Here is a 19,882-nt window from a genome sequence, read left to right as displayed (position 1 = left end):
ATTTTGCAACAATACAGCAGGCAGACATGGGAAAGAAAATTGTGCTTCACATTTCCTTCTTCCAAAAATAAGAGACAGCAGGAAAAGTTGAAAACTGTTGACATTCACTTTAATGGTTTGGTTGGGATTTTTTTCCTTTTTTTTTTTTTTTTTGAGTACAGTGGTTATTTCTGCCTGTGCGGCATTCACAGATATAGACATAAACAAATAACAATAACTGGGAACGCAACACGTATAGCTTTGTGATAATAACTGTGGCTCAGTCTAGTTGTTACAAAAGGCACGAGAGCGACACTCTGCACCTGTACATACACTTACACAAACAAGTAAAATCTGTCCAAGACTTGGAACTAATACTTTTAAAATTCTGTGTGGTTCATAAAATGACAGCTATTTACATACAGTTTGCACAATTAGAATCTTAAGACAAAATCATAGTATGAGTTTGAAGTTAAGAATAATAAACACTGATTATTCAGTTGTAATAAAACATTTAACATAGATTATAATTAGAAGGTTATCTACGGTCAAGTGCTATTAATTTTGATATACAGGAGAGCAACGTCTCCTGTCTCAGTGGCATAAATCAAGGTGCAGCTTAGAGATTGGAGTCCGGGGGCAAAAGTCAGAGGTTACAAAAAATTCAGTCAAGCCTCCACCTTCTGAGAAAAGTGGTTAGTACAAAAAAAGTGGTGTTGCAGAAGAAGAGCCAAAACCAACTTGGCTACTTCTACGAGAACGATAACATTGTATTGTATTGTACTGTATTGCAAACACACTGGGAATTGTTTAGTCGAGGTGATGCCAGGCAGCCTGAGGTGGAAAGTGGCCCATCGTAGCACCGGAGGTAAAGATGGTCCCACACTTAAGCAAGTGCTCGTTGGTCATCTCTGCTAGTTCTGCTGACTTGTGCAAAGCGCTCTTCACATCTGAAGTGGTGCGGTGCTCTACGTTCAAAGCTGCTGGTCGATATTTTCCCAGTTGAACAAAGAAGCATAAAAATAAAGAGGAGGCTGGTATTTTCCCATGGATCACTCGTGATCAAAGAGTGATTAGATGTGCTCTGAAAGCCAATGCAAACTCTAAAACCCTCCTCATTTTGGAAAAAAAAAAAACAAAAAAAGAAAAAAAAAGTTTAACATTAGCAGCTTATAAAATCATCTTGTGGAATATGTATATATCTTATATTCATATAAAAAATATCTGAAATATTGATTCTTTTCACTGGGCAGGTTTTACGTACCGCCGTATGAGCCTGTTGAATTTCACGGGTGTGTGAACGTGTCAGCATGTGAATGAGTATGTCAAGATGTATAAGCTTGCGTTAGATTGTGCTCTATCACATCCTTGTCTTGAAATGATTCCCTTACTTTATATACTAATGTTTCTCTTTTCAACATCTGTTGCTCTTGCTTTATTGCAGTCCAGCCCCTCTTGTTTGTCTCCTGACACCACCTGCTAGCAAACCGTTTGCTGGCTGGACAGTGGACTCTCTAGGCACACGCTTGTTGGAGACATGTCTGAACGGGTGCAGGGCTTGAACATGGACGAGATGTGAAAAGCCTGCAGGCAGAGAACCAAAAAAAGAAAGAAAAAGAAGCGCGTCAGGAGATATACACAAACCCCACATGAGAGAGCAGAGTGAGGCGGTGGAACGAGACTACTGTTTAACCTAACTCCTCGAAAGGAAACAGAAATTCATCCTGCAAGGAGGAAAGTAACTCTGGACATACCACCCAGTATGCAGTGAGTCCCCCTTGGATGAAGCCGGTGAGGACATCAGTGGGGTGGTGGCGGTAGTCAGAGATGCGGCTCAGGCCTGTGTAGATGGCCAGCATCACTAAGAGGAACTGCACCAGCGGACGCAATAATCGAGCTCCTCGCCACGACAGCCTAGCCTGCAGGTAGAACTGCAAAAAAAAAAAAAAGAAGATAAATACTGTTATTATACAATCACCACACTATTAATATATGCTTGTGTGCTAATGCATGCCCCAAACACATAAAACTGTGATTATGTTTAATGACTAAAGTTCTGCAAAAGGAGACAAAGTGCTTTAAGTGAAAGATGAGCATCCGCTCCATCTGCAACCCAGAGGGAAAACAGAAACTTGGCGTGACGCCATAAACAGTTCTTATGCCGTGTCCCATCCCTACGTTCATCAACCACATCGGCGCTGAAGGGAAAATAGAAATTTGCGGATTCCAAATATATTTAAGTGCGATGTTGAGGAAGGAAGAGCTTTATAAAGTTATCTGCGGTCTGTCTGGGCTTATCAGACAACGGAGCCCACATTCCTCCAGGAAAGTCGACCTTCGTTGGGTTTTTCTCAACTTCCCACTGTGAGCAGGTGTTACTCCCACTGCTTTGTGCACAAGCAGCTGGCTGCAGTCCGAGAGGCATGTACCTACAGGCCTGAGTCGTCTACACATTATTGAAACATTAGGAAGGAGCAAGCCAATGTGCAAAGCTGTCTGTCTATCTGAACACCTCTTATTATTATTTTATCTCCTGCTATCAACTTCATCACCTTGTAATGGATATGTATGCAGTATAACTGTCAAATTTATGAGGAAAATATATATAGATCTTTACTTTATATATATATATATATATATATATATATATATATATATATATATAGCCTTCCAGAAAAAATACTTTTTTCTACATCTTTTGTAAAACAATGTATGCACCTCCACTTCTGCTCCCACGATGGAAATAGGGTTTGATCTAACCCTGTTTCTCCTGAAACCTACAATCATATCCTTGGTTTTGTTCACGTTCAAGATGAGATGACTGTTCCCACACTATGTCACAAAGCGGTCCAGCAGTTTCCTGGACTCAACTTCTTGTCCATGTCTGATACACCCTACAGAATCAGAAGTATTTCTGCAGATGACAAGAGTTGGACTTGTGCTGGAAGCATGAAGTGTAGAGAGTGAAAAGGAACGACGAGGATACTGTCCCCTGTGTTGCGCCTGTGTTTCTGACCACCTGGTTAGACACACTGTCCTTCAGTCTCACAAACTGTGGTCTGTTTGTCAGGTAGTCATTGACGGCCTCCACCTGTGTCCTCTGAAGTTTCTGATGAAGCACATCAGGCTGAACTCAGTTAAATGCACTGGAGAAATTAAAGAACGTGATTTTTCACAGTGTTGCCTCCTATTCCCAGGTGACAGTGGGTTTGTTGAAGCAGATGAATGATGGCAACTCCAACTCCACGGCAATAAGCAAACTGCAGGGGGGTCCTGAAATGTCTTGTCTGCTTACTCAGGTGGGCCAACCGGAGTCTCTCCGGCACTTTCATGATGTGGGAATGATGGGTGAGTTTTCTTCTGTACTGCAACAAGACAGGACGTCTTCCACAACTCTGGAACCTTCTTCTGGATCAAGCTAAGGTTGAAGAGGTGTTGCAGAATAACACAGAGCTGCTCTGGCCTTCAGGACTCTCAATAATTCCCTGAAGAATATTTTTCTTCTGCTCAGTAGCTCCTTCAGGCTGGTCACTCTTCGTCTCTACTTAGCCAGAAAGAAATGTTGAAAACTTTACTTTTCAAGGCCCCTTTTAAAGAAAAAGTCGTTGAAAGTCAGACTTGGTTAGACCATTTGAACCAAACCACTTTTCAACCACATTTAGACATCAATAGACTTCTTTATGTGAAAGTAATTTTCAACTTTAATTTCTCAGCCACAGTTATGGGTTGTTTGGATGGAAGAAAATGTTTTTTATTATTTCAGGGTGACTTCTAAAGGTAGTTGGTAGCACTGGGTTTTATTTAGGCCTATCAAATGATTTTACTGGTAAGAAATTAAAAAAAAAATAAAAAAGAAAAAGGCATTTTTTTTTTTTTTTTTTCCCACGTCATACATAGACCAACATAAAGATCACATCACATAAAATCCCAGATAGACACACTGAAGCTTTCTTTTCCAGCGGCATAAAGCAAACGAATGAAACATAAGAGAGGCTACTTTGTGCATGGAAATATTTAGGTCATCTGAAATGATCAATTATGGATTAATTATGGGTAATACACAAGGAATGTGGACACTGTATGGATGATGACAGGCTTTTGTCTCCCTCTAACTGTCACTTCTCTCTCACAAAGCAGCCATGAGCGCTGGGCAGTGCATTCAAAGGGAGAGAGATGAAGAGTTGGAGGGGGGAGTCGGAGGAGGGGGTTTAGAGGGTGTCTATTGCTGAAAGAAGCCTGTCGATCTCTCAGCAGGCACTTTCAGTCCTCCACCCCCTCTGCTAAATGAGAACCACAACAAGGCCTCCTCTGTTTGTGGAGTCTCTTCATCTATTCAGGCTCCCAGTGGAAAACAGCCTCCCTCGTTCTCCAGCCCCCACCATCTCTCTCCGTCTCTCCAGCTCTTTCGATCTGAGGCAGGATGCATGTTGGGAGCTGCTGCTCTCGAACATCCCCTCCTTCACAATCAGGAGTTGATGTATTAAACAGCACATGCCTGTCGGTGTTTGTTCATCTGTGTTGAGATGATTCATGAATACTCGCAAATTTGGTTCTCTAGCCTCAATGGATCAGTACTTGAAAGTTTTATTTCACTAAAGAGAAAGTTGGAGCTGCAGCACTTGGGAGAAAAAAAAAAAAACAAACACCTTTAGTAATTGCAGCATATATGCTCGTAAGTGAAAGTGAAGGTCGTGTTTGTGATTAGTTTCTTGGAAAATGTGTCTGTGAAGCACTTACTGCCAGATAGAGCATGGTGTACATGGCAAAGGAAGCGTGCCCGGAAAAAAAGGATTTCCTGAAAGAGAAGATTAATAAAAGATGTCACATGTTACACATTAACTGCTTGAGTTAACCAACACCATGACCCACCCTTGGTTAGCACTTTATCACTGAGCACAAAGAAAATAAAGAAGACACATAGACACACACCTTGCCTCTACCACCAGCTTGTCATGGCGTGGATTGCATTTGACCTGACTGACGTAGCTGCCACGAGTGCAGTTAATGGATTCGTATGTGATGTTACACACAGAGAGGAAGTTCGGCCGCAGGCGCCCCACACTGAGTTTGGCCATGTTTGTGAGAGACTGCCCCACACAACAGCCAAACAGGAAGCTTCCCAGTTCCTTGTACAGGCACGACACGTAGTGGTTTCTAACAAAAGCTCGTGAGAGCACGCCTCGAAAGCGCACACGGTAGCATTCTCCCAGAGCAATCTGGAACAGAAACAGCAGAAATTGGTTTGTTAATGTCACGGCGGACAAGTGGGTGGAAAAAAAGATGAGGAACTTATATATGCGCAGCCTTACTGTTAAGCCGGTGATGGCGATGCCGCCTGCGATGAGCAGGGTGTCGGGGATGGCCTCCGTCTCCAGGTATGGATAGGTGATGCTGTCGTCTCCGCAGAAAAAGCCTCGTTCATACGGAGTCACTGCCCTCAATTCACATGCAAAAAATGGGATGGAAGCTGATGAGAGAAGAAAAATTAAAAAAGGGTGAGGATCGCGAAGCAGACAAAAACAAAAGATGACTTGATGAATGTCTGAGTTGTGGTTTGTGAGTAAAGGATCACAGAGACAAAAAGAAAGAGAGGGGGGGGGGCATCCTTATGCAGACACAGGCTGTTGGCAGCATAAAAGGCTGGCTTTCTCCTGACTTCTGTCATGAGATACAGGTAAAGTAAGGAGCGATATTATGTATCAGGCATTTGGGTACACAATCTGGTGAAAGACATTCATTCCACTCATAGCTGCATCAACCTGGATGCAGCTAGCGGGAGCAGGAAGAAGGAAGAGGACTGACAGACAAAGACTCGGAAAAACGAGCATGGCACTGGTTCAGAAGAAGTGGAAAATCCAAAAGAGGAAGGAGGAAGAGGGCATTACAGAGCACAGTAACAAAAACCGGAGAACTTCAGAGAGCAAAAAAGAACAATGAATTCACTCTTCAAAGAGATCTAATTTTAAACCAGTAATGAGTAATCATCTAACCTGACTTTTCAGCCTGGTAAATGATTATCAAAACGGAGGTCAAAGTCTAACTTTTGCAAAACAGACAGCCCAGTCAGACGGTGAAAGTTAAAAGTTGTGCAACGCTTCAGTGATAAGAGCGGCAATGCTGTTTCAGTACGCCACTCCATCCACCAAAACACTAAAAAACTAATGAATGTACTTTTAAACTAATAGCCAATAACCTTGTAAAGGCTTACCCAGAATCCTCCATTTCTTTATCCCATGTCCCCCCATTCCCCTGTGGAATGCAGTGAGAACATGGGACTAATCATTAACCTCTGCCTCTCCTTCTCATCCCAGGCCTGCTCGCTGGTTGGAACGCGCCCAGGCCAAAAGCGCTGCTCCTACCAGGGAATCTTTCAGACTACGTGACTTTGTAGTGCACAGGATATACACTTTAAATCCAGGCAAGAGAAACAACAAGCAAACACACCCTCCAACACACAAACAGCGGTCTGAAAACACGCATCTAAGGTTTAAATATAATCCATTTAGCCATTGTCAGGTATTGTATTGTCTTCATTCAGCTCTTTCACGTCAATTCAACAGCACTCTCACTGTACAGATAAACAGTTGCCATGGCAATTATCTTCTTCTGCTACTTAAAGTTCGGAATACTCCTGAGACTAAACTCTCATATTGCACGATAACGTGATTTACAAAGGTCTGCTACAGTCAAGATTAACTGGTTGAACTCTGTTCAAAGTCAAGTTGCCCTTACAGAAAGACAAAACAGAGCCATGTTTAGGAAGTTTAGCATGGAAGCAGAGAGGAAAACCCACAGCAGACAGATAGCAGGGGCCATGACGCCAACAAAGAGAGGGAGACAGATAGGAGGCACCTCTCATCTGACCCCAATCTCTCACTCATCTCATTCAGTCACCACATGCATACACACACCCATACACCTCCCACAGGTATCCTTTCATCATTTATGTTCAGCTTTTGTTTTGACCTCTTTGATTTTAAATCATGTAAAGCTTAGTGAAAACACTAAGCTTTAACAGTAAATTGATATGCATGTACTTTATTCCATATTTAGAAATCCTATAAATCTTGAGAGGCAGAGCTGCTTAAAATGTGTAGCGACCACAGAGGTTTTGCAACCCTGACAGACCACACAGAAAAATCTTCCTAATGTTCGGCACAGAAGACATGCTTCACAAAAAAGATTCACACAACTTGGACTTCTTCACATTTTATGCCGCAACCACCAACCTTGGTGTTGTGTGACAGATCAACTCAAATTAATCCATAACTGTTAATTGGAAGGAAAATGATAAATGACATCAAGATTGTTTTTAACAATTAATAATCTGAAAAGCATGTAATAATATTCTACCTATAATTCTACCTAATAATTTTCAAGTATTGCAAAAGATTCTTAATTTGATTTCGGTCTCAGCTCATGGGTTTCGTCTGGGCCGTTCTAATACACGAACATGCTTTGAACATGCTGGATGTTTGATGTTGTCCTGCCTGACGGTGAATCTGCAGCTCAGTCTCAAGTCTGCCACAGCTTTTTACAAGTTTTCTTCCAGTGTTTTAACTCAATTCAACTCTGATCAAATTCCCTGTTCCCTCAGCAGAAGGGTATCCCAAGAGCAAGATGCTGCCACCAGGTATTACCGTAGGGATTGTGGGATTCAGGTTATGTGCTGTGTTAAGTTAAGCAACAAAGTAACAAAACCTAATGTAAAAACATTCATGAACTTGTTTTTCAGGCAATGTATCCTAAGAGGTATTAGCATAACAGAAAATGTTATATTGAAAAGCAGACTCCTAATTATTGGAAACTGAAACAGGAAATTGTTTGAGGAAGGGTGTCCTGCTTGCTTTTTGCTATTGGAAATGTATATTTAATTCAGACATTTCAGTGTGCGTTTCTCCGTTGCAGTCAGTTTAATCTACAACAGTCTAGCTTAAAACTGGATGCCAATAGTAATTTGTAACACCCAACAGTTCACAACAATTTGCTATGCTGCTAAAAAACGTTTTAAAGGATATTTGGGAACAGGATTTGTCCTCTTAGATAGTCACCATTTGAACATAACCGACGTATGTTAAGAATAACTGAGGCAGTTTTGTGACAAACAGAGACACAGGCTTTTTGCTCGTCCATGAAATCCATTAGCATCCCCTTTCGGACGCCTCATCGGGTTTTACGATAGAGCCAGTCCTTTTTCAGCAATCAATATGTTGCTGCATTGACAGAGAGATAATGGATAGGCCCACCATTAGGGTCCAAACACGGTGCTGTTACAGAATGAACATGGACTTTTTAAGGGATCATTTTCATTGCTCAGTGTCTAATGGGACCCGTGAAATGCTGAGCCAGACAGAGGTATGTTTTATCATCCAGTGAGTGGCAATGAGAATGGCTGGTGCTATAGCCCTGTTTCTGAGTATGGTGCAACTTGCCTCTAATATACATTAAACAGTATTAACAGTAACATGACGCAAGTCACTCCGGCTTCAAATCAACCACAAAAGTTACCTCCATCATCCGGCGATTCACATTCAAAATTAGTTAATCAACAAAAATAGAACATAAACCAAATGCACAGGCCTAACCGCGCATTACAAACTCTTGTTTGCTTTGCAGCTACACAAGCTGTTTTCACAACAAGGCACAAAAACCCTCCAGAGACTGTCACATCATCTATCAGGCAGCTGTGAGCCAACCTCTGCACCTGGCCTAGGCATGCTTAAAAGAAAGCCAGAAAAGGAGGGCCTGTGAGGAAACCGAGAGGAGGCAGAGAAGTGGTTCAGCTCAAAGAGCCGAACCAAAATGTGCTGCTCTCTGGGCCTGGCTTTAGAGCCAGAATTCTTTCAAATAGTCAAAAGGGACAGAAAAGAAAGAGGGAGAAGAAGGAGGGGAGACGAGCCCCATTCTGAGAAACTCTTCTGGTTCTAATTTACACATCTATGACCACGGTGCAGAATGAGCTCACTGTGAGAGGAGAAAAACAACAACCGACAACAAGAAAATAAGGAAGTAATTAAAGATTGCGAGCAAAAAGTAAGTAAATTATAGTTATTCTCTGTCATGGAGTGTCAAAGTAAAAACAAGGCTAAAATGGGCAGTCAGGGGAAAGATTATTGATGATTTGGGCAGTAATGGTTGTGTGAGAAAAAAAAATTCAATAGACAGAGTAATGAAAGATGCAACAAGGGCTTCTCCAAGAGCAGCAGCACACGGAGGCGATTAGTGGCGGTTCTGGAATGTGAGGGTCAGGGATCTGGGCTCTGCTGGGACCCGCTCTGTAAACACGACCCCGCCTCAGCTAAGAGAATACCCCTCACATGCCTACAGAGATTCATATACACTTTAAAACCCACAATTACATACAAATAAGCTTAAACCCACAGACTAATAGACAACTAAACACACCACCAGAGCAGAAAGGGAAAAGAATCACTCAGAATGAAAACAACTCATCAAAATATTCAATGCCAAAGGAGTAATCTAAAAAAATATACAAGGACATGCTGTACATTCAAGGCGCTCTTATAAAATCACATGCCTAGATAACCTTGGTGTATTCTGCTTCTATTTGTTATACAGTCCATCCAACCTCACAGATAAGGGACACAGCCTGGAGCTAGATCTAAGCAGCAGTAATGGCCACCTGTATTATTGCACCCAATAGCACAGGCTTGGATCAGCTTTTGCCCTTTGACAAAAGTGAAGGACACACAATTAGTGACCTGTCAACACAGGTCTATCTGGCCTGCAGCTTGGGACTGAGCAATGCAGCCACCCTGACGGGTGGTCCATCTCCTGTTGGCCTTTGACCAGCTTACACGTACCAACGTATTCTACATAAATCTTCCAAGCTGCTTATTTTTCTTCTGGCCAACCCTTTAAAAAGAGGCAGAAAAAAAGTGCTGGGTAGCAAAATGATGCATTGACATATTCTGAGGCTTTTATGGCCACAATAATCCCCAGTAACAATACAAGGAGCAGCCTGACGTCTTCCCTAATATGTCGATGAACAGCAGCGAGGGTTTTTGCTTGTGATGCCGGAAAACTGGCATCCAAGTAATCTCTATAAAGTCTGAGCTAGGTCTTTTGTGGCAATGTGAGAAATAATGTTTCACTCTCACCACCAATTAAAGCCCAATGACACTATGCAATTGCCAGCAGACAATGTCCTGCCCTGTTCTTTCTTGGTGACCCAGTTCAGGTGATGGACAGGCGGGAGAACAATTAAACTCCTGCTGCACTGACACGTTCTCTATTTTCCCTTCTGATGTATTTTGTCTGCCCCAATGGCACCACAAAGAGATTTATCACCGAAGAACAAAGAGGTCTGAGGAGTCACAACAGACTCATATCCTGAACCCTAAGATACCATCAACGTCTTCTGCAGCTGGACCCAAAGCAAGAATCCCTCTCTGCTTCATTTATCATCATGCATCTTATGGGAGACAAGAAAATGCCCAGAGAGAAAGACAGTGATTCAGCACAAGGCACCAGTCTAGCTAAAAACAATGATATCATTGGCCCAAATCAATAAACAGACATACAAGAAAAATAAACCACAACTATTTCTACCTGGATTTAACTTGCATTACTTAAAAAAAAAAAAAAAAAAAAAAAAAAAAAAAAAAAAAAAAAAAAAAAAAAAAAAAAATCCACCATGCCCTTTAACACCTTTATTGTTGCCACTGGCCAGAGGAGACATGCTACCCACAGCTGCTTCTGTTCTCTTCACGCTTCAATGCCCGGCTTCCTGGAGCCCAGTTTCGGTGCTAAGGGTATGAGTGGAGTGTCATGCATGTCTGTCTGTCTTATTCAGCAGGAACAAAAGGGACATGTTCCAACTGTATGCATTTTGGAAACCTTCAAGGTGTTCTTTGGAGAGCTTTTGTGGTGAGAGGGTAAGGGTGCACACAGAAAGGTGAATGGTGGCGATGTGAAAACAAGACAGGGTGGTGGATTGGATGACAGAAAATGCATTTATTATGAAGTTGACAAGAAGTGACAGTACTATATATTTGGAAATAGGTGTATGTGGATGGGTATGTTGGTCAGTTCTGATTTAAATGGAAACTTGCTGGAACAACAACTTTCGACAGAAGCCAAAAGTGGACTGCATGCCTTATGTTGACCTGAAATCAAGTGTCAAATCAAAAGAAGAAATGGTTGGAAGTTCTTGATACAGACAGAAACTTGATGGGTTTACACAGACCTAGTGACATTTTAGCTATGAGCAGCCTGACACTCTTCAGGGTTCATCTGACCTGAGCAGAGATAGTCATTGTGAGGGAAGGACAAACCAGTGGCATAAGATAAGTAGTTGTTATGTATTATCTAAGAGGTCTGTCAAGGTTATTTTCAAAGGAGGAGAGCAGTTCTTGTGTGTGCACAGTTCAACCTGGGTGTGGTGACTTAAAGGGAAAGACATACTTTACAATAAACATTACACATCTCATGATGGCGAGATGAAAGTTTGTTTAAACAGAAGAAGAAGAGCCATTACTTTTGAAAGACTCAAAGGCAGTGCTATTGTTTGTAATCAAAGTCAGGTGGAAAACTTGGTGGAGACCCCTCTCCAGACCGATTCCAACTAACGAGCGCTGAGGTTTGAAATGCTGCACGGATCTTCGTTCACTCATTAAGGCTAATACCAATAAACCACCAAAGGCATTTATGGAACTGTCATCTAGACTGCAGCTGTCTCATTAAAATTACATTTGAAGCTTTCGGCAGCCAAACTTGTTTTTTTGAGTATTCCTTGCTGAGATATAAACAGACAGCTTTGTATAGGATCCCACAGGTACCAAAGGTTGAACCTTTGCCCTTTATTGTAGATCTTCATCTTGTATCCTTCCATATCCCTCCCAAAGGATGTCAGCTCATACAGGCTTTCACTTGCCCCTCAGCCTTTAGGCAACTGAGACATTTCTCAGTCCGGTAACATACTAACAGGAGAACGAAGCAATACAGTAAACTGCAGTGCAGTGGATGGTAGTCTTTCTGGAGAAAGGAACTCTTAATGGATTCCTGAACCCTGACCGTGCTGTCAAATGGAAAGAAGATGCATTGATACACTAATAAGAGGCAGTATGCAGAGTCACTTCTTCCACTGACTAATGATTTGACTGAGCCACTTTTTAATAGCTCTCCATCTGTCAGCCCCAGAGTGATGCCAGTTTGTTCCATAACTTCAGGGAGTCAGGGCCCAAGACGTTCAGAAAAACAGGACCGGCAAATTTGTCAACAAACAGCAAGCACATGGCCGCTGTAGTAACGTTGGAATTAGAAGCCATATGACTCATACACTTTTACACACAAGCACACCCACACACACACACACACACACACACTAAATTACACACATTGCAAGCTATTTAATATTCCTGAGCAGGCACATGCAAACGTGCTGTGACGCGTTGGCCTCCAGCCGTCTTACTCACTCGGCAGCTTTCTCTGTCAAAAGACGAGGAATAAAACCTTCTGGCATAAAGCCGCCCAAAACACATAGAGATGTAAAAAACAGAACACACTTGGATCACTGATTTTACTGACACCTGAACTGCTAAAATAAAGTTTGCTTGAAGCAAAGAGAGGGACAAAGAATATGTTGTGTAAGTGGAGATACAGTCGAATGAACAAGCTCTGCTTGAATCCTGATTTCTATCATAGATACTGGCCATCTATGGTCGCAGCATGCTGCTTCACGTCTTGGAACCAAATCTTGCTTCCCACAATGAAGATAATCTGAATACAGCTTTCTTTTACTTTTCAGCTGGGAAACACATTCTGCTGCAAAACTGTTTTTTTTTTTTTAATTGCCTTTCATTTTGTGAATCTAGCTAAGACAAACCACAGCCATGTCTTTTTCTGTACTTCTGCCTCTTGTGCGTATCAAACGTGTGAAAAGAACACAGGTCAGTGTTTAACCTCTAGAAGAAGGTCAACCCTAGAGGCTTTCCTAATGGTCCAGTATAAGCTTAGAGGAGGACTCCTAATGCCACCTTCATTTATTGCCCAATTATCCTTGAATTATCCTTGTGAGAGGCTTTATTGGGGTGATGACAGGGAGAAGAACACCAAATGCAGGTGGAAAGCTGTGAAAAGACAGGAAGACCTGTCCATGCTTGCTCTTTAGAAATGACAAACACCCAAAATGTGCTGACCTCTCAAAGTTTGGACCCTAAATCTTAGCCCCAGCCACAGGGCGCAGATTTTGTCAGCTCTGTTTTAGTCTGAACCCTACAGTCTCAACAGGAATGCATACATATACTTAAGCACACGAATAAACACTTGACTAAACTCAGGCATTTGCATTCTGCAGCTTACACAAGGAGAGCCGAGCTGATCCAGAACAATCCGTCTTTATGAAGCAAGCATTATGTGCATGTCTTTGCAGCCTGTAACCAGCCCTGCCTTATAACTGAAGAATAACAATTTTCAGCAAACCTGGTGTTGAGTAAGAATCAGGTAGCCGGTGTCAAAGCCTCTGCTTATTTTGTCAATAACCCTGAAGACTAGAAATGTAACCACATCATAGAAACTTTATGTTGCCACATTGAGCTAAACTTTAGAGGAAAAGCCCTGAAAGCCTCAGAAGACTTAATCACTCTTCAGGTGATCACATAATTATGATGACGCCTCAGGGTGAAATTCCCCCATCCAAAGCACGAATAATACTCCAGGTCAACTGTCTCTGAAGATCTAACAAATGTGTTTTAGGGGGATTTTCTTTTTTTTCTCTTCGTCAGAGAAAAGCAGCCTATGAAATGAAGAGTCCGATTCATTTCCAATAAGTGGGGCCATTCACTTCCAAATGCCAGCAGATGAGTCAAAGTTCAGCAACTGCTGTCAGCAAGCATGCTGGTTACCAGGACAAAGACAAGGATGAATCAAACAGATGACAGACAGTAGAGCTAATAATATCATTTATTACCGATTGTGTGTTATGGTGTGGTGATTTAAAGGCGCTCACTGCAGCATGCAAAGAATCTCCAACTTCACAAGAAGAGGTCGCACTGTGGATCTGATGCTAGCTAGGCTTCGCAACAAAAATTTCTCAAACAACTCAAGAAAAACACACTTTAATGCATTTTACTAGCAATTTATCCAATAGAGCCGGGGCTTTCAATAGATCAAAGATTTTTTTCCTACAGCAAAGATCCTGAATATATCTAGTTTTAAACATGAAATGGGAAAACTCATTCCAAACACGCTTGTTTTTCAGATTAATAGTACCTTTGAAAAGCACAATGTTTAAGCAGATATTTAAATTATTTTAGTTAATCTCATATTTGTATATTAAAAATATTGTTTCATTGGTCTGATGTAATATTCTAATTCTAAATGCTATGTTTTCATTAGGTGCAAGTGAAAAATCATCATAAATAACATAAATAACGGCCTGAAAACATCAGACTGCAATTGTTCTACATAATGTGTGAATAGAGTTAATAGAATAAATACACCTTTGAATGATATACGGGCTTGTATAAAATACAGATCAAAAGTTTGCAAGTATGGCCAGTACTGACCAAGAAAAACCGAAATACCAGATAAAAATGTATTCTGATAGGTCACTCTATAAATTGTAATTTATTTTTAGAGCCACATGTGATATGATTAATTACAGTGTGTTTAGTATCACAATTGCAAACGACTGTTTTAACGCATTATTTGCGGGGCTGTAGAAGTCCACCTGCCATGATTACCATCCACTCTGGCCATAAATAATAAATGTGTCTTAGTGATCACAACCACAAGGATCAGGGGGAGAGATGGGGGACACTGTGGTGATGGAAAAACAAAAAGAGAACAGACAAAAATGTGGGGTAATCATAATCAAACACAACATTCACCAATTATGTCACGAAGCTATGTTTTCCTACATTTGATCTCGCTTCCAAACACTTGAGTCTCATCTGGTGAAATTGTTTCTCTTTTTCAGTAATAACGGTAAAAGATGAAAAAGGCACAACAAATATAAAGTACCTGCTTTTTGGAAAGAATAAATCTAAATGTGTTGTTCAAACTGTTTCTACCACAAGTCATTTTAACTAATACAAATAGAGAAGATTTGCACACTTCAACAACTGTTGACTTTATTTTTACATGGACACAAAATCCTTCATGTCTACATACTAGTGAATCTGTCAAACTATGTTTTGTGACGACTACATTCCTGTGCCCCACATTTAGATTAAGGCGCATATGTTGTTAAATTTTGTTGTTGCAAAGTTTACTTCTCTGGTCTCTCTCCAAACAAATGACACAGATTTTACATTGTAAAACTAATCCTAGCCCATGAAGAAAATGTGTTCTTCCCAAAGACAGGCTGCAGCCAAGCAGCAGGTACAAAAGTCTGTGCAGCGTTTCATTTTTCTAAGAAGGCCAAGTATGGATCTGGGAATTATACTATATCCAATTTACGCTGCAATTTTTCTGCAGCAAGTTGCCGTCTACCAAACATCAATGCATGTATCTCAATCCAAAACCTTTAAGGATAAAAATTTAGAAGAAGCTCTGCGAGAATGAAAGCCGCATGGTCAATTGGAGTTTTAGCAGAGCTGACCTTTCCTCTACTGAGTGATGATGACGGGTGTCCAACCACTTTCGGAACCAGCTGTTAAGAAGCGTGCTAAGTGAAAAGCTAATTGCATACCTTTAGGGTTAAGAATTGTGTGTCACTGAATCTAAGAGCCTCACAAAGCAGTTTTGTTTGTCTCTTTATTTTTTACACTTCAACTGCCAACGAGCAGACCCGTTGGTCTGCCTTGACGGGTTCTACCTCTCCCGTGTTTGCTAGTTAAACGAATCATCACTTACTCACACAACATCAGTTCTCTGTTCCCTGTGTTTGTCACAAAGAAAAGCAGAAACCAATCTACCCTTTCAACCTTTAGAATTACCAAGCAGCACTCACTACCAACCACTCCGAGGTTAAGATTCAACACAGAGCCAATACGCTTTGAACCTACAGACGCAAAGTTTTGAACCAGCTTGAAATGCATCCTTAAAACGTTTACTTTGTGTTCTTGTGAACATCAGCCGTGAAATCTCATTTCTTTGTAAAAGGAATAATAACTTAAAGAAAAGTAAAAGTGTAAACATATTTATATTTCATCACGATTTATAAAAAGGAATGAAACTTAAAAAAAAAACACTGACATTACGTTATTATATTTTGTGTCCAGATGAACAAACTTACTCTAAGTTTGATGCAGCATTCTCACATTCCTATTTGCTTTATATCCTTTCAACGCATGTTTGAAAAGTTCAGTTCAGTCTAAGTACAGCAATAATAGTTCTGATTATGTGGCTTTTAAGACTGTTATAAAAGCTTCATCACCTGTGCTCTTCCAGCCAAACATAACAGCACTGAATCTTGATCCCATCACAAGAAAAATCCTAAATAAACACGTCTGTTTGTACACGTAGATTGGTATTACAACTATGACTGTTTACATCTGCTATTTTGTCTGAACATGAAGCAGGCAATGGTTTCTGTTTCGAGACAAGACAGGTATGCTAGAACATTAATACGGAAAGTCGTTGTTTGTTGTTATTTGCGTCCTAGGTAAGGCTATTATTGTTTGACATCCACATTTCATAATAGCTCATTTCTACTGTTCCCATATCATAATTAAGCCCTGGCAGAGGTTCCCCAATTATTATACTGGTATTAAGAATTCTTTTTGTGCTTCTGCCAGCTAATTTATCACATAATAAGCCTAGAAAATTTTTCAGCTGCGCATGGTAAATTACTTGGGGATAACGTTCAGTAATCCTGCAGTGAGACAGGCTAAAGAGCTCGGTGAGGAGGGGTAATTTTCAGCACGAGAACACAAGCACGAGGCATGTTTTCATCCTGATTCCCACGTTCTTGTCCCGGGAACTTTGTGGGGTTGCCATGGGAACAGATGAATTCTCGGGACAGCTCTGCTGCTGCCAGATGACCACCCCCTTCCCACCCCTTACCCCTGCCCTGGGCCGTACCTCCCTCCCTCTCTCCTGCCCTCCCTCTTTCTCCCCCACGTGAGTTTTCTTCCTCTTGGAACATTTTCCACGTCTGGAACTTCTGGAAAACAGTTTTGCAGCTGTGTTAACTTTACCAAATTCCCATTTGATGTCGCTGCTTTCCTTTCTCCCCGAAAAGCAACTTTATTCCTAGCATGCACGTGAGAGTTTTGAAAAGAAAGAAAGTTGATCATCAATTATATGTTGTAAAAAGGCCCACGAAAGCAGTGACTTCTTTAGGCTTATGAGTTAGACTTGAATAAACTGCTTACCAACACAGAGACATATAACATCCAAGCCGACAAGCATCTTCCGCTTGGTACAGAACGAGCCCTGGTCTTCGGGCTGGGTGAGGAAATGTATCCCTGCGCCGTTCTCCCTCCCTTCCCCGGAGCCTCCGCTGTCAGCCAACCGCAGCTGCAGCTCTGCGTCCCGGGGCAGCGTGCTGCAGTGCGTCCCGCTTGAGTTTAACTTCTGCATGTCTGGTAAAGTTTTTTTTTTTCTTCTTCTTTCTTTATGTATATACGTAGGTATAACTTTAAGAAAAAAAAAGTTGAAGACAAATTAATTGCAGTCAGTTCGTCCTGTCGAGTGAAGAAAATTCCCCAAACTGTTCAGTGCGTCCGTCGGTGCAACAGATCCATGTCAGCTGAAGTTTGACAGCAGCAGCAGACCTCGGTCACCAACTGATCGACCGCTCCCCTTGAGGCAAAGTTTGTCATCAATAAGAAGTACAGGACGTGGGTAAGAGAAGCTGAGGAATCAAGCAGAGACCCGAAGGGAGCAGTACTCTCTAGATTAAGTTCACAACACATTTCTGAGTGGAAGCATGTTGTTCTGCTCGGTCCCTTGAATCATAACGACTTGAAGTTCTCACAGTGCTCCTCCCCTTTTATTTTGTTGGGCTCAAAACCCAATTACTGCTCATACCTGTTTTCTGTGAGCTGTTGCAGCTCTGGGTCTGAAATCGAAAGGGGCTCCGTCTGCAGACCCTGAAAATCGATGCGTATTGATCAGACTGTAACCCACATGTTACCCCCGCCCCTGACCTCCCCGCTGTTTGTCTGCTTCCATCCACTCAGATATTTCCTGAGGCGTTAAACTGTCCCACCCAGGTCAGGACGTGCCCCACTTACAGCTCCTGTTCTGTTCCACTAACAAACTCATAAAAGGACACTTTGTTTACAGCACATCGTTCAACTATGCTGTTCCTAATGTGCAAGTGGCTGCTGAGCTACGCTGTTCTGTACTTCAGTTGAGGAAATAAACCACGTTTTACAGTAAAAAAAAAAAAAAAAAAAAAAAAAAAAAGGCTATGTCCTTTCACAGATGTCTCCAATAAGTAACAGAGTAAATACAAAAAGCTATTCTGAAATGGTGATTGCATCTATTGAAGGTAAAGTAAACAAACCAACCTGATCCTATGTGGAATTTTTTCCCCCGTTTTGTTGAATCATGAATTAATTATGATTAGCATTTTTTTTTGTTTTGCTTCGCTTTGACCCGCCACGCCCAGACCCGATTACTGCCTGACTTGTGAAATCATGAAACCCCTTTAGCAGAAACAACATGATTTACACACATCAGTCTGGAAGGAGCAAAAAGCTACTTCAGAGACTTTTGAGAGTCCAGGGAAGCAAAGTGAGAGCAATAAGTATTGAGCCACCCTACCACAATTACTCCATGGTGCATTGACAACTCAGCCAGGAGTTCATGAAAGAACCCAGAACAACATTGAAAGGATTGCAGCTCAAAATAAAGAATCACATTTGACATAATTGGCTTCCAGGGAGCAGTTACTTGGAAAATCCACCACTGACTCAAAAAAAAAAAAAAAAAAAAGCGACCAACCTTTACATTTATTTAGCATAAAAATATATTTTAATAAAGTGTCATTATTGCATTATTTTGGAAATAATGGCACTTTAATGCAAAGTTGGGACTTTTAATGGACTTTCAAGGCAACTTTTAAAGCAACTTTGCTTTAACAGTGTCATTATTTACAGAATGACACTTTATGACAACATTCATAAAGACTCTTTCATGTTCCTGAGAGACATTATTTCATGTTTATGACAGTGTCATGTCAGTCTTATGCACACCCCATCTAATAAAGTGTTTGTTTTTTTAAGAAGTACATAGCAGAAACAGCTAGACATGTCTTTTGCAGCGTGAAGGCCTGGGGCTTTGCTGCTTCAGGAACTGTGACTGATGGGAACCAAAAACAGGCTTTTGTTTTAGATTGACATAGTCCAAGTCTGATGTTAAATCTGAATAAGATGCTGTGGCATGGCCTTAATTAAGCCAGCCATTCTCTAACACCCTACAAAGAAACTGAATTAAAACAATTCTGCAAAGAAGAGTGGGCCAAATATCCTCCATGGGTCTGAAACCTGAGATCTCAAGACCAATATCCTAAAGCTTTTAATGTCTCTGCTTCAGTATAACAAATCAACTAAGAAAACCCGTATCAAGACTCTGTAGAACCTGGTTGCATGTTCTGGACTGAGGTTAATGGCTGAAGTTTCTACCAAGAGGGGTACAACCAGTTACACGTAGGGCCACATTAGTTCATATGTGGATTTTCCACTTTCTTTACCTCCTTGTTCCTTGAAGAATTGAGAGAGCCATGAGCTCATCCGGTGGTCAGTGGCTGAGAGGCAGAGCACACCTTGAACAGGTTGCCAGGTCATCACAGGGAAACAGGGACAATCATTCACGCTCATATATCTGGGCAATTTAGAGGTGACAGCAAACCTTACTTTCATATTTTTAGAATGTGAGAGGAAACCAGCATACTGAAAAAGAAGGAAGTTGTCTGGTTAGGGTCTGAGCCCAAGACCTCCTTCTGTCTGTCGAATAACCGTTCAGCAAAAACTAAAAAGTATCATTG

At 41.3% G+C, this 19,882-nt stretch overlaps 1 protein-coding gene across 1 annotated transcript; it reads right to left on the bottom strand.

Annotated features, from left to right (window-relative positions):
• Positions 1-1,388: 1,388 nt before the first annotated feature.
• On the bottom strand, positions 1,389-18,055 carry ppap2d (phosphatidic acid phosphatase type 2D). The gene is made up of 6 exons (XM_015031180.1): positions 17,262-18,055; positions 5,289-5,446; positions 4,909-5,195; positions 4,717-4,774; positions 1,734-1,910; positions 1,389-1,563 (listed from the first exon to the last, which is right to left on the bottom strand). Exons 1-6 carry the CDS (start codon positions 17,467-17,469, stop codon positions 1,459-1,461), a joined length of 993 nt encoding a protein of 330 aa, XP_014886666.1. The 5' UTR covers positions 17,470-18,055; the 3' UTR covers positions 1,389-1,458.
• Between the last annotated feature and the right edge of the window lie 1,827 nt (positions 18,056-19,882).

The sequence above is a fragment of the Poecilia latipinna genome, unplaced genomic scaffold (genome assembly GCF_001443285.1).
Source record: "Poecilia latipinna isolate Pla-1442-1.1 unplaced genomic scaffold, P_latipinna-1.0 Scaffold200, whole genome shotgun sequence".
NCBI lineage: Eukaryota > Metazoa > Chordata > Actinopteri > Cyprinodontiformes > Poeciliidae > Poecilia > Poecilia latipinna.
The sequence above is the reverse complement of the archived record's forward strand: the minus strand, read 5'-3'. Positions and strand labels throughout refer to the sequence as shown.